Raw genomic sequence first — 13,388 nt, forward strand, 5'->3', positions numbered from 1 at the left:
ATTATATACAAAAACAAACCTCTCAGCAAAAAATGATCAACATGATCTATAGGTAACATTTAATGTACATTCATATACTAAAATTCATTTTTTAGTGTTGGTATCACTTTAAGTGTACAAATGATATCCTTTCAGTCTTTTATCCCCCTTATATCCCATACAACTAGGTATTACTAATATACTCCCAATGAAACACATCCCTTTTTTTTGCAGCATTCAGATTTAGCAGATTACCCAATATTCAGACTAATCCAATCCCTTGGTCATGTGACAAATAAAAAAAGTTATCTAAAGAGCACAGAGTGTTTAAAATTTTTATTAAAATTGCAGTATACAAATAAGGGTTCAGAATCTGTCTTAATCTTTTTGTGGAGCATTCCAAATCTGTCTGAAACCAAATGTTATGAACTGGGTATATCCCACATGGTTGATGATCACAAATATATATTTATACACGCCCTAAAACTAAGACACCCGTTCCTATAGAGGGGAAATCGGTTAAGTATATAAGCAATGTATTGAAATACAAGTGTTATATTTCATGGTTTGGTAAACCTTTCCCTGGACTTCAGTGAAGCTGTGTAGCGTGCCTCTGTCTTTCTCTTGATGGCCAATGTTAATCTTCTTGCTATTGCAGATCTTCTTGGCTCCTCTATCCTGTCTAGTTCATTTGATTCCAGCTCATGTCCCAATATTTCCATCTGCAACATAAAAAAAGCAGTAAAGCACAAGAAGGTAAAATCATAGGGGGTGGAAAGTTTAGACACCCCAGTCATTCTGATTGCTTACCTGTTTACCTGGGCTGGCATTTGTCATCAAAATTTGCACTAACCCAGGGTACTGTTTAGTGAGTGGCATGCTGCTATCTTCTGGACTCCTCTTTCGGGCTTGGGTGAGCGAATACGCAGTTTAGAGCTTTTGCTGAGATTTCTGTACAGCTCATAACACCCTCCTAGAATTGACACATAGGCATCTGGGCGAATGCAAAAAAGATACCAGTATGGCACTTGGCATACGGTACCCTGGGCTGATGCATCTTTTGAAGAGCAGTGCCATTCTTGGATAATGTGTAAGCATCTAGAATCACAAAGGGGTGCCCAACAACTTGGCATTGCCCTATGGTTTTATATTACCCTTTTGAAATGGGGCATGTTCTCCGCTTGAGTTTTTTCAGACAGTGGAAATGCCCCTGAACAGTGGTGTAACTATAGAGAAAGCCGACCCGCAGTCATGTCCTAGAAAACAAGGGGCCCCCGGACCACTTCACCTGCTTCGTCTATAGATCAAATGGATAACCCCCCTCCCCAGCTGCTCTTACCTGCAGCGGGGAAGGGAAACGTGGGTGGGTAACTGGGGCAGTGAACAGGCAAACAAGGGGCGGAAATAGGCAGTCGTAACTAGCACTCTAGTTACGCCACTGCTCCTGAATATGCTTACGAAGCCTCTGATTTAATTGAATGGAATCTCCTTGGGACTAGTGGCAGGCAGATTTGGTCAGAAATAGTCCAATAATGGCAGCTCCAATGAGACCTGTGACCTATCCATTTCATGTCAGTGCAGCAGGGCTTTGATTTCAGGTTGTGCCGATCAAAATATCCTGTGTTTCATTGTCATTCAAAAACTTACCTCTGAATTCTTCACATCTTCTCGATATTCTTTAAGCTGTCTCTTCATAATTGCATTTAAAGTGTTCCGTTCAGCAATGCTGTGCCCATTCACAACTGGAAAACATTAGCATATATTGATGGGAGTGCTTGCACATGTAGTGAGTAAAGGTCCTGTGAAGCTGCCAAAAAACTCCATTCCATAAGAGTAATTAAAATAGTTCATTAAATGCTTAAGTTACCCTTTGAGGGGCAGATTTAGCAAAGGTCGAGGTGAATTTTTGAATTAAAAAAATTTGAATTTCTAGCTACTTTTTGTGTGCTTCGACTAGGGAATAGTCCACATTTGATTTTGAAAAAAAATTCGAAAATCGAAATTTATCATGCACAGTCTCTTTAAAAATTTGACTTCGACCATTCGCCATCTAAAACCTGCCAGATTGCTGTTTTAGCCTATGGAGGATCTCCTTTGGAGTCAATTGGTGGACTTTGAGACGTTTTTTTGGGAAAAACTTTGATTCCAATTCAATCGAATGCGATATTCCTTTAATTCGTACGATTCGAATTCGGACCTCTTCCAATGAAAACAGACCTATTCGGCCAAAAAAAACTTCAACATAATTTCGGTTTGTCTTTTTGAATTTCGAAGTTTTACAAATTTGAAATTTGACCCTTGATAAATATACCCCTAAGTGTTGATATAGCAAAAAAGATCAGGGATTGTCCGTAAACCTTATGCACTCAACTAATATGAATAAAATGCTGAAAAAAATCTCAGCTACAACTCACAGAGCTGCCCTGGGCATCTGGGGCACAGAAATGTCCCTGCAGGTGCAAAGAGGTTGGGGGTTGCCAGAACGAGAACGATTCTTCCGTATAAAGACTTGTGACACACACATTATAATGAAATGGAAGCCATTATTCTCTAACATTTGTACGTCTCTTCGTATATTAGAGAGGGACCCGCTACTCTTCTTTCCTGATACAGGGAACCAAATGCCCTCATGGTTGACTGACATATGGGACCTGTTATCCAGAATGCTCGGGACCTTGGGTTTTCCATCTAACAGATCGTTTTGTAATTTGGATCTTTATACCTTATGTCTACAAGAAAATCATGTAAACATTAAATCGGGGATGTGCAAAAGGTATATCGGGATCTAGCAGAAGACCCTTAGCTGGTGACACTGTCAACAAACCGCTTGTGTAAATTATCCTCCTATTTCATGCTTTTCATTCAGATATTTGTTATGTTAAGGTTACATAAGAAACAATTGTTTGTTAAATATAACAATATACATTTTCTCATAAATCAAGTTTTACGTAATATTTTCCATGTAGATCCTAATGGGACATATCACTAATAGTAAACCTTGCGTTAGTAAAGTATGGCCACTCCTTCATAACCGAATAGGCTGGATTTGGTTCCAATCAGGATTAATTATATATTAGTTTGGATGTATATACACACCTTATTTTGTAAGAATCATTTGGGTCTCAAACACACTAAAGGTGGCCATACACGGGCAGATAAAGCTGCCGACATCGGTCATTTGGACCAATTTGACAGCTTATCTGCCCGTGTATGGGGGCTTCCGACGGGTCTTCGTGATCGATATCTGGCCACGATATTGATTGGGAAGGTTTATACGGATATAGCCATGCCATTAGTGGCATATTGGGGAAAGATCCGCTCGTTTCGCGATGTCGCCAAACAAGCGGATCTTTGAGTCTATGGTCAGCTTAACTCCCTCATGCCAAAGGCATGGCTGCCCTATGTTATTCAGAAACTTTAAAGGGTAAATTAACCCAGTCATTGTTGTTCACTTTATCCTACCCCTTCTGGCAAAACCTTCAAGACTGACCTGATCTTATTAAGTACATTGTGACTCAATCCATACTACATTATAATTCAGTGAAAATACCAGGCCAGAGATGCACATTTGGTATAATCCAATGTTTTCAAGCCACTGCCTGGTTGCTAGTGTAAACTTAAAGGGCATGTAAAGGCAAAAAAATAAAATCCCATTTTTACTTTCTTTAATGAAAAAGAAACCTATCTCCAATATACTTCAATTAGAAAACTGTGTACCGTTTTTATAAGAAACCTGACTGTAAGCAGTGGCATTTTCCCTTCATTTACTGCTGTGGATAGGAATTGTCAGATGGTCCCTAACTACTCTGCAGGGAAACAATCATACTTATGAACAGCAGGGGGGAGCCCCCACCTTACTTCCCAGCCATGCAGAATTCAAGCAGCTTTGTTTATGACGATCCCTAAGCAGCCCAGACCACACTGAGCATGTGCACAGTCTTGGTCTTGCAAAGATGTATAACAAAGTTACAAGATGGTGACCCCCTGTGGCCAACTTTGAAAGCATAAATCATTTGTTTGATTAGGCTTGTGGTGCAGTAAGTTTATGTTTATGTTTAGTATACAAAATACAGCATTTCTACCCTTATTCTATTTTACACTTTACATGCCCTTAAAGAAGCCAGACAGCTGCTGAAATGTCAAACTTCAGAGCTAATCAAAAGGCTAAATCATTTAAAAGCCACAGAAAATAAAAAAGTGAACTATCCCTTAATTAGCTGGGTTGACAATATATATATGTATATTGTATAAGGCTGGTTATGGCAGACCCCATACTATAAGAGGCAGATTTATCAAGGGTCGAATTGAAAATTCGAAGTAAAAAAATTTGAATTTCAAGCTATTTTTGTGTACTTCGACTATCGATTAAGCTAACATTCGATTCAAATTTGAAAAAATTTGACTATTCGAATATTGAAATCTATCATGTACTGTCTCCTTAAAACTTTGACTTCAACCATTCGCCATCCAAAACCTGCCGAATTGCGGTTTTGGCCTATGGGGACCTCCTAGAACCCATTTGGTGGACTTTTTGTGGGGGAAATCCTTTGATATGAATTAGATCGAATGCGCTAAAAGTGCGATTTGAACGATTCGAATACAGCCTTTTCACCAAAAGTTTAAAAACTTTGATTTTTTTAATACATTTCGATCTGTCTTTTTTTATTCAAATTTCAAAGTTATGGGAGTTCAAAAAAACTCCCAATACTTCAAAATTCAACCTTTGATAAATCTGCCCCTAAGTGAATTGTATTTTAAGTATAAATGTTAGGGATGCACCGAATCCAGGATTTGGTTCGGGATTCGGCCTTTTTCAGCAGGATTCGGATTCGGCCGAATCCTTCTGCCAGGCCGAACCGAATCCGAACCCTAATTTGCATATGCAAATTAGGGACGGGGAGAGAAATCGCGTGAGTTTTTGTCAGAAAACAAGGAAGTAAAAAATGTTTCCCCCTTCCCACCCCTAATTTGCATATGCAAATTAGGATTCGGTTCGGTATTCGGCCGAATCTTTCGCAAAGGATTCGGGGGTTCGGCCGAATCCAAAATAGTGGATTCGGTGCATCCCTAATAAATGTATTCTACAGCATTCTCCCACTTGTGCGTAATACTTGTATATGGCCACATGAGGTCACTATTGCCGCATGCCCCAGTGGTTTATAGTGATGGAGGCAGTTGACACATCACCATTAAAGAACAATTATCTTACTTGAATCTGCAGACTCCATTATTTGCTTTAACAGATCAAATGCCACGGTATTTGCAGTTTTTCCATCCACATCTTTAACAGTTGTTGCTTTTGAAGGCAAAAAGTATAAGTATTAACACAAAAGTATAAATATTAACACAATGAACTCTGCATTCATATGTTTTCTATACGTAATCTTTAAAACAAAACAAGGGGGTTATTTTTGGTCAGACTTTTTTAAGGGGAAAAAATTTTCATAGAAAAAACCCCACATTTTTCATGATTTATTAAACCCCCGGTGTTAAAAGTCAGAATAAAAAAAAACTCCATTTCAAACCTGCTGAGGTCATGTAAAAGTCAATGGCAGATGTCCCGTTTACAACTTGAAGTTTTCAGGCGTCAGTCGTACAATTCAGATTTTTTTAAACGATTTTATTGAGTCTTTTCACGCACCAGATTTCTTTGTGAAAATGTATTGATAAATACGGCAAACAAGTCAGCGGGAATTGGGTCAAAGGCTTTAAGAAAATACTGCGAAATTTTAGTAAATAACGCCATAAGTGTCAGTTGCTACTGAATGTTTTGGAAGTGAGAAAAGTTGGCCAACGTAATTAACTAAATAACTGGTTGATTCTGGCCCTACTGCTGCCAGAGGTAAGGGCAGTGGTTGGACTTTCTTGAGGTTCAATCACTATAATTATTGTCAAATCCCTTTATTTTATAACAACGATCAAAGCACATGAAAACTTTTTTGTGTGTCATCTGATATAGTTCCAATAATATAAAGGTCAGCAAATAAAAAATAACCTTTAATCCCACCCAAATTGGTTTCAAGATGAGCTTCAAGGAATATCAGGAACATCAAACAAGCATTCATCCCAAATCTCACTCTTAAAGGAGAAGGAAAGGCATATTTAATTGGGGGTGCCAAAAGTTAGGCACCCCGAAGTGATTATACAGTATATACTTACCTCACACCCCAGGCTGGTGCTCCTATCAGGAGAAAACGGCACCGGTCTGGGGGTTCTTCCAGTGAGCACCACAGAGCGATCCGCTTCTGGCTTCTTCAAATTTCCCCGGGGAGATGCATGTGCAGTAGAAAAAAATAGGGACTTCTTTGTTATAGTTCAGTTTTTGTGCTACTGCACATGTGCACCCGCATCAAGAAAGAAGAAGCCTGAAGCCGATCGTGGTGGTGCTTGCTGGAAGTTAGGGAGTTGGTAAGAGGATAGAATGGCACAGACAATAATGTCATATCACCAGAATATGGATTCAGAAAGCAGCTTTTTTAGCATTATTGTGAGACTTTGTGATACCTCAGAACTCTTAATTAAGGTTCCGTTCAGGTTCAATTGAGTTCAGTGGCTGACCACTAGTGATGTGCGGATGGATCCAAAAACTTATGTGACCCACTGGTTGACCACCTGTTAGGCTGGGTTGGGTTGAAATGTGGCCATTCATTGTAGGTTAAGTTTGGGTGCAGGTCAGACTGGGAAAGTCCTTCTTGGAACCAGAGGCATGTACAGAAGTAGTGTACAGAGAAACTGGTGCGCATTGGGTGCGGGTCCTACAATGTCAACGGTTTGTGGTTTAGGGTCGGGGGTGCATTGAGTTTTTCCGCTGACCTGCACATCACTGCTAAATCTAAATGAAACCCTTTGCTGTATTATACTGTTGGCAAGGTATATATTTGTAGTTCAAATACAAAGATTACTTTATTTTCAACCACAGACCCACTGTTAACATGTAAAAAAGGAAGAGGTGATGAAGCATAATGCACATGCCCTTGACAAGCTCCCAATGTCAAACATGAACATCTTTTATTAGTTGCCAACATATACAGTGTCTGTAAACTTTACTGGGGTAGAGCAATGCATATTCTAATTATTCTATCTTCTGGCAGATATTATTTGACTTGTGCTGTTTTTAAAATTTATGATAATCCCTAAGCAGCCCAGACCACACTGAGCATGTGCACAGTCTTGGTCTTGCAAAGATGTTTAACAAAGTTACAAGATGGTGACCTCTTGTGGCCAAATTTTAAATAAAATCAACAAAACACAGAGGTCCGGATTTGTGGGCAGGTCTCAAAAGCCTTGGCCAAAGGCAGCAAATTTCTAGGGGCAGCAGCATTAATATCTATATTAATAGAAAGAAAGTAGCTGTAGGCCAACAGCAAGAATAACAGAAGGTCAAATATTGTAATGCTGATATAAAGCTTTATTACTGGCACCTAATTTTATTATATCTGCACTCCAATGGATATATTTCCATTCATTATATCACACTCTTTTTCTCATATACGTACTATTTTTATCAGTTTACTATAATAGCAATATCTTATATCCTTTGCTCTTATCCATGTCCAGCCCTAAGGTTGGCTCATTGCACAGAATGGAATGTCTGGTTACATAATGTGCACCTACCTGCTTGCTGCTCAGAAGGTGCTGGAGGTGCCGCATGTGAAAACTCATTGGGCGCCTGGGAATTTGCAGAAGGAGGAGGAGCTATAAGGCTGGAAAATAAAACCCCGAACTTGTGATTTCTACTCTTTAGGACTATGTCACACTAGATATCAATGTTCCCACCAAACTGTGCCCTCCTACATGCACACACATTTTTTTGCTTAGGCTGGGCACATAAATTGCATTTTGAGAAAATATCTGAAAAAGAATATTAGAGGAAAAGTTAATTGCAATCACCCTTCCTTATCAATTCCTTCCATAAAATGGAGATGAGCTGTGGATATTTATCAAATAGATTAAATCTTACACATTACCTTTCCACGGAATATTCACCAACAGATGTCTAAAATCAAATACAGAAAAAAACATAAAATTACACTTCTTAGTTATTTATCCCTGATCAGTAGTGATGGGCGAATTTATTCGCCAGGCGCGAATTTGCGGCGAATTTGCGCGATTCGCGTCCAGCGAATAAATTCGCGAAACGCCCGCGAAAATTCGCCGAAAAAAATTCGCCGGCGTCAAAATTTTTTTTTCCGAAAAACGGACGCCGGCGTCAGAAACGGGCGCCGGCGTCAAAAACGGGTGCCGGCGTCGGAAAAACGGGCGCCGGCGTCAAAAACGAGACGCCGGTGCCGTTTCGCGAATCTTTCGCCGTTTCGCGAATTTCGCGCGAAATTCGCAAATTTTTTTCGCAAATTCGCCCATCACTACTGATCAGCTTTTATATAATAAGGAGTTCATTATCCAGTAGATATATTATTCAGTATAAATATATAGTTCACATGCGTGGTGCACTCCTGTAGACATTTAAGTCATACCAGGGTGCTGTCTCATAAGGTATAAACAAGTATTGCAAAAATGTGCTCCTGAACTTCACAATGCAGTGAAAAACTAAAAACTTTATTGTCAACGTTTCGGTCCCTTCGGGACCTTTTTCAAGACTTAAAGGGCATGTAAAGTCTAAAATACAATAAGGCTAGAAATGCTGTATTTTGTATACTAAATATAAACATGAACTTACTGCACCACAAGCCTAATCAAACAAATGATTTATGCTTTCAAAGTTGGCCACAAGGGGTCACCATCTTGTAACTTTGTTATACATCTTTGCAAGACCAAGACTCTGCACATGCTCAGTGTGGTCTGGGCTGCTTAGAGATCGTCATAAACAAAGCTGCTTGAGTTCTGCATGGCTGGGAAGTAAGGCGGGGGCTCCCCCTGCTGTACATAAGTATGATTGTTTCCCTGCAGAGCAGTTAGGGACTGTCTGACAATTTCTATCCACAGCAGTAAACGAAGGGAGAATTGCACTGCATACAGTCAGGTTTCTTATAAAAACGGTACACATTTTTTAATTAAAGTATATTGGAGATAGGTTTCTTTATCATTAAAGAAAGTAAAAATGGGATTTTATTTTTTTGCCTTTACATGCCCTTTAACATGCCGGTGGTATGGCATAAGCGTTACTTAGATTTTCCCAATGTCACCCGAAGTTGCTTCACAAGGAAACTTCAGAAAACGAAGAAACTCGCATTGTGGACTCTAAGTTTTATGGACTTTAGTGCGACGCTGTTGAATTAGATACTGTATATATGGATACAAATTTTACAAAATGTATTCATTTTTGAATTCAAGTTTTTCCTAAACTCGATCGTAAAACAAAATTTTGAATAAACTTAATTGAGTTTTTTTTAATGATTGCAGATTATTTACTCAACTGCTAGCAATTTTTTTGGAAAACTCTAATCAGAATAGTTAGAAATATAGTTATTTGCAGAAAAAAGAGATTCCTACAAAAATCACAGTATTCCATTCAATCATTAAAAAAATTGTAAAACTGAACGTTGAAAATACACCTTCTATTGGCTACAGATGCTTGTCGTATTTTAGTTGATACGTTTTTTCATATCTTGAAAATGCAAGATTTTAAAAGTCCAGTTTGAAAACAAAATTTCACATTTGAAATTGAATAAATTATGGGTTATAGTTTAGCCACTGCTTTTAAGCTTCAGGCTGATTCATAGCTGACGTGTAGTTTTTTGCAGCAATGACACCTTCACCCAAGAGTCATTTCAAAAGAGCTGGTTCCTTTTTTCCGATTAATTAAAGCTGATAAACCGGAGAGAGTTTTACATGATTAGTATTTAACCTTACCCGTCTTTGCTGCATTAGTCTCCTGATTTGCCCTTGTAAATCGCTTATTTCTGCCTCAGCCAGTTTCTGCTTCTCGTAGCTCTGTTGCCGTTCCTACAGCAATCCAGTATAGGAAAGAAAGCACAAAGAATGTTTAAGTCTCAGAATGCTTGCCATTGAAAGGGAGTATGCCAGTGACTATTTGTAGCTAGTTTGACTTAATTCAATGGGAAAGTATCTTCAGCAAGGTTTTTGGGGTTTGTTGAAGCAGCCTTTGGAAACAAAATCATGAATGTTGCTGAAAGCTGAAGCTCAATTTTCTTCAATATACTCAATATTCTGCTTTGTCCTATTATGCTTTGTCCTGCTTTGTCCTATATTTGCCATTATGTAGACGTGATCAGGCACACTAGGGATTGGCATGGCCCACGTATCCCTTTATTACACTAGGAATTGAGAGTAGTCATTGGCCTTCTAGTGTCCCCTGAATACATCATCTGGGATATCTTTGAAAAGGTAATTGAGGGTCAGGAGAAAGTGCCTGAGTCTCTCCCTGCTCACTCACTAATAGCTCTGGGCTCACATTACAGCAGAGAAGGAAGGGAAAGAGAGAGGAGCAAACTGAGCATGCTCAAGCCCTAGCCCTGGAGGTTTAAGCTGAAAACAGTTAGTCTGATACAGAAGCCCATGAGTACACAATAGAAGGAAAGAAATGTGATGTTTCTTATGACAGAGGACTCAGAGCAGCATTACTTTGAGGTTTTACCGGTATATTTCTGATAAGGCTTACTTTCCTTCTCCTTTAAGGCTATAGTGGTGTTACGATCTACAGTTAGTTAGTATAGGTATGTGTGTATTTATAGTTCTATAGATATGATTTAATAGATACGTCTGTATAAGTAGCTCTCACTACACTTATTGGCCCCCCTGTGCCCACTGTACTGGGTACACTTTTTTACAATCTTGTTTATACAATGAATTAGTATACCTAAATATTCCTATTGAGTAAGCACTGCCACAGAAGTGGAAGAGAGAAAGTGTGTCTTTGTGATGTTGTTATTACTGAGTGAGTAGCTGTTATGTAGTACTTTTTTGGCAACCTAAAAACCTGTTATATGTGCAGCAAACATCTATTCCAATAATAAAGAGGAGAGTAGCTGAATTCATTATGCAGGAAGTGTATTAAGGAAATAAAATGCACCAGATTTAGAATTAAAATAAACTGATATTAAATGTAGATATGCCAGTGGCATGTTGCATGGATGAAATCTTCTTCAATTGCATTTTTCTGCCCACTGAGAAAATGCCACACCTGACAGTAGCCTAAAGCTTGGGCTGCTCATTGACTTCTTTGCTCAGACAAACATGGTTGATTCCACTCCCTTAGCTGAAGGCTCAGAGCAGTGCACCTAGGACTCCCCGTGACTTTAGTAAGTTGTGACCATATTTCTAAGTTTTTGGAGTATTTTAAGCTCTTTGAAGCTCCATTAAAGGGCATTGAAGTGAGCAGAGCCGGGCCATGCTGGGCAGGCACCCTAGGCAGGCCCGGCAGTCACAGCGCCTATTTAGTGTGCGCGGATGCGCGAATTTGCGCTCTCGTGCGCATGCGCGATTTTGCGCTCGCGTGCGCAGAAGCGCATAAATCACGAACAGTACGTAGAGTCGGCCAGAGAAGGGAACCGGACTGGGGGTACTTGACAGAGGAGGTACGTGCCTGGTGCCCTCCCAGCTTTGCGCCCTGGGCACGTGCCTACTCTGCCTACCCCTAGTTCCGGCCCTGGAAGTGAGCGATATTCAGGGACGGTCTTGGGGTTGCTGCCGCCTGAGGCACTTAAAACATCAGGGTCAGAGAGGGTCAAATCGGAGCCTCATTGCTTGTGCAATAAGTGCAATAGCGATCTCGGCACTAGCGGAGCCAAATTTCCAGGTTAAAACACAGAAATTCGGCTATTAAAGTAACAAGAGGCAACTTTCACGCCTCTCACTGCCGCCTGAGGCAAGATTCTCACCTTGCCTCATGGCCGGAGCTACCCTGACTCTATTCATAACACTCTCTAGCACTCTATTCCTAATAATTCAATAGCTTTTTGGTCCATGTATGGTGCCTTTGGGAAGTTCTGTCTGATGGAGTCCTGACTGCATTTATATAGTCCTCTCCCAACGTGACTCAATAGGCCCTGGTTGCCAAACGGTCGGATGATCCTGATGTGGCCCACGGTGTTGGTGGCCTAATCTGGTAAAGATCTACACATTTGGGAACCTAGCCAAACAAGCAGATATTTACTATGTATTGCCAGCTTTAATCTGAAAGTAGAAGTGCCAAACCTGCAGAAGCTCATTTTCAAGATAAGATTTCTCTTCGTCAAATCTTTTCTTGGTGTCTTCGAGTAATCGGCTGAGTCTCTCTTCCTGCTGCCTGCATATCAGACATGTGGGTAAAGGTAGAAAAGCTCTTTACGTGAAATCATTTAGCCTTATATCAGTACATATACAGAACCTGACCTGGCTAGACATAATTAAATGCAATATCCAACATTTGTCAATTCAAGTGATTATCTAAAGTATATAAATTCAATAACGCGTCTTAGTGAAACGAGAAATTGCGCTCTATTGCTTTTCTGCCACACGTCGTAATGTTATTTATGATAACTGGTATCAGATGCAAGTAAAAAATGTAATGTTTCTCTTTTATTTATTCAATCAGACGTCACGTAATCTTATAAACTCTCTAAATTGAATTTCGAACCTCAAGACACAAATGCCTGCTTGTTCCCTGTATCAAAACAAGTGTTCCTGAAATGAAGTTTCTTTATGAATGGGCCGTCTCTATTTATCTGGGCCGTCTCTATTTACCTGCTGCTTTGTTGTTATTCATTTTAAAGACATAAATGATTGCCGTGTGAAATAAATGTGTTCTCTGTGTGTGCTCAAATTTGCTGGCTCCAACCTGACTGTGAATTTACAGTTATTGTCTTTTTCCATTTAAAAGCACACTTGCCCTTTTGAAAATCATTTTTCATTTGTATGTGTCTAGGAGACATTTTAAGAAGAAAATATATAATTATATTCCTGTGGCAGGGCATTGCCTTTGTCCTCATAAACAAACATAATCTATGATTTGGTGCCTCCCAAATATACTGACCTGACTTTATTTCTAGATACAAAAAGTGTTTATAGGCCCAAAAAATAGTAAAGACCCGTTTTGCTGCATTCATTGGGCAGCTGCCATATATCACATTTATTTACCAAAAACTTTTATAGTCTTGACTTTAGCTGCTTTTTAAAGGAAAAATATATTTAGAAGCAACATTTTTTTTACATGTATTCACTTTTCCAATCAAAATATTACAGAGTGTGTGAATCGGAACAGTTACCCTGGCCCAGACAGTTTTTGTACAAATGTATTTTGGGTTCATGTTTTTCCATCATTCAGTGTTATTTGATATGTATGTATGCATGACGCCTCTCAATAAAATATAGTGCCCTTTTAATTTTGAGGTGTAAGCCTAGAACTTTGGCACTAATATCAGTGTCGGACTGGGATGCCAGGGGCTCACCAGAAATCCTTAGACCGCGGGCCCAATTTCCAAACTATTATTCCTCCTAGTCTTTTATATCTA

General features: G+C 39.5%; 1 protein-coding gene across 1 annotated transcript in view; it reads right to left on the reverse strand.

Moving 5' to 3' along the window:
• Window positions 1-305: 305 nt before the first annotated feature.
• Window positions 306-13,388, reverse strand: part of LOC108709187 — a 28,909-nt gene continuing 15,826 nt past the window's right edge. The window contains exons 13-19 of the mRNA XM_018248811.2: window positions 12,094-12,184; window positions 9,790-9,882; window positions 7,947-7,975; window positions 7,594-7,682; window positions 5,189-5,275; window positions 1,627-1,721; window positions 306-701 (exon numbers count right to left, since the gene is read on the reverse strand). Coding sequence (XP_018104300.1) covers window positions 540-701; window positions 1,627-1,721; window positions 5,189-5,275; window positions 7,594-7,682; window positions 7,947-7,975; window positions 9,790-9,882; window positions 12,094-12,184 — 646 coding nt within the window. The 3' untranslated portion in view covers window positions 306-539. The remainder of the gene's footprint in view (window positions 702-1,626; window positions 1,722-5,188; window positions 5,276-7,593; window positions 7,683-7,946; window positions 7,976-9,789; window positions 9,883-12,093; window positions 12,185-13,388) is intronic.

Source organism: Xenopus laevis, chromosome 2S (assembly GCF_017654675.1).
Source record: "Xenopus laevis strain J_2021 chromosome 2S, Xenopus_laevis_v10.1, whole genome shotgun sequence".
Taxonomy (NCBI): Eukaryota; Metazoa; Chordata; class Amphibia; order Anura; family Pipidae; genus Xenopus; species Xenopus laevis.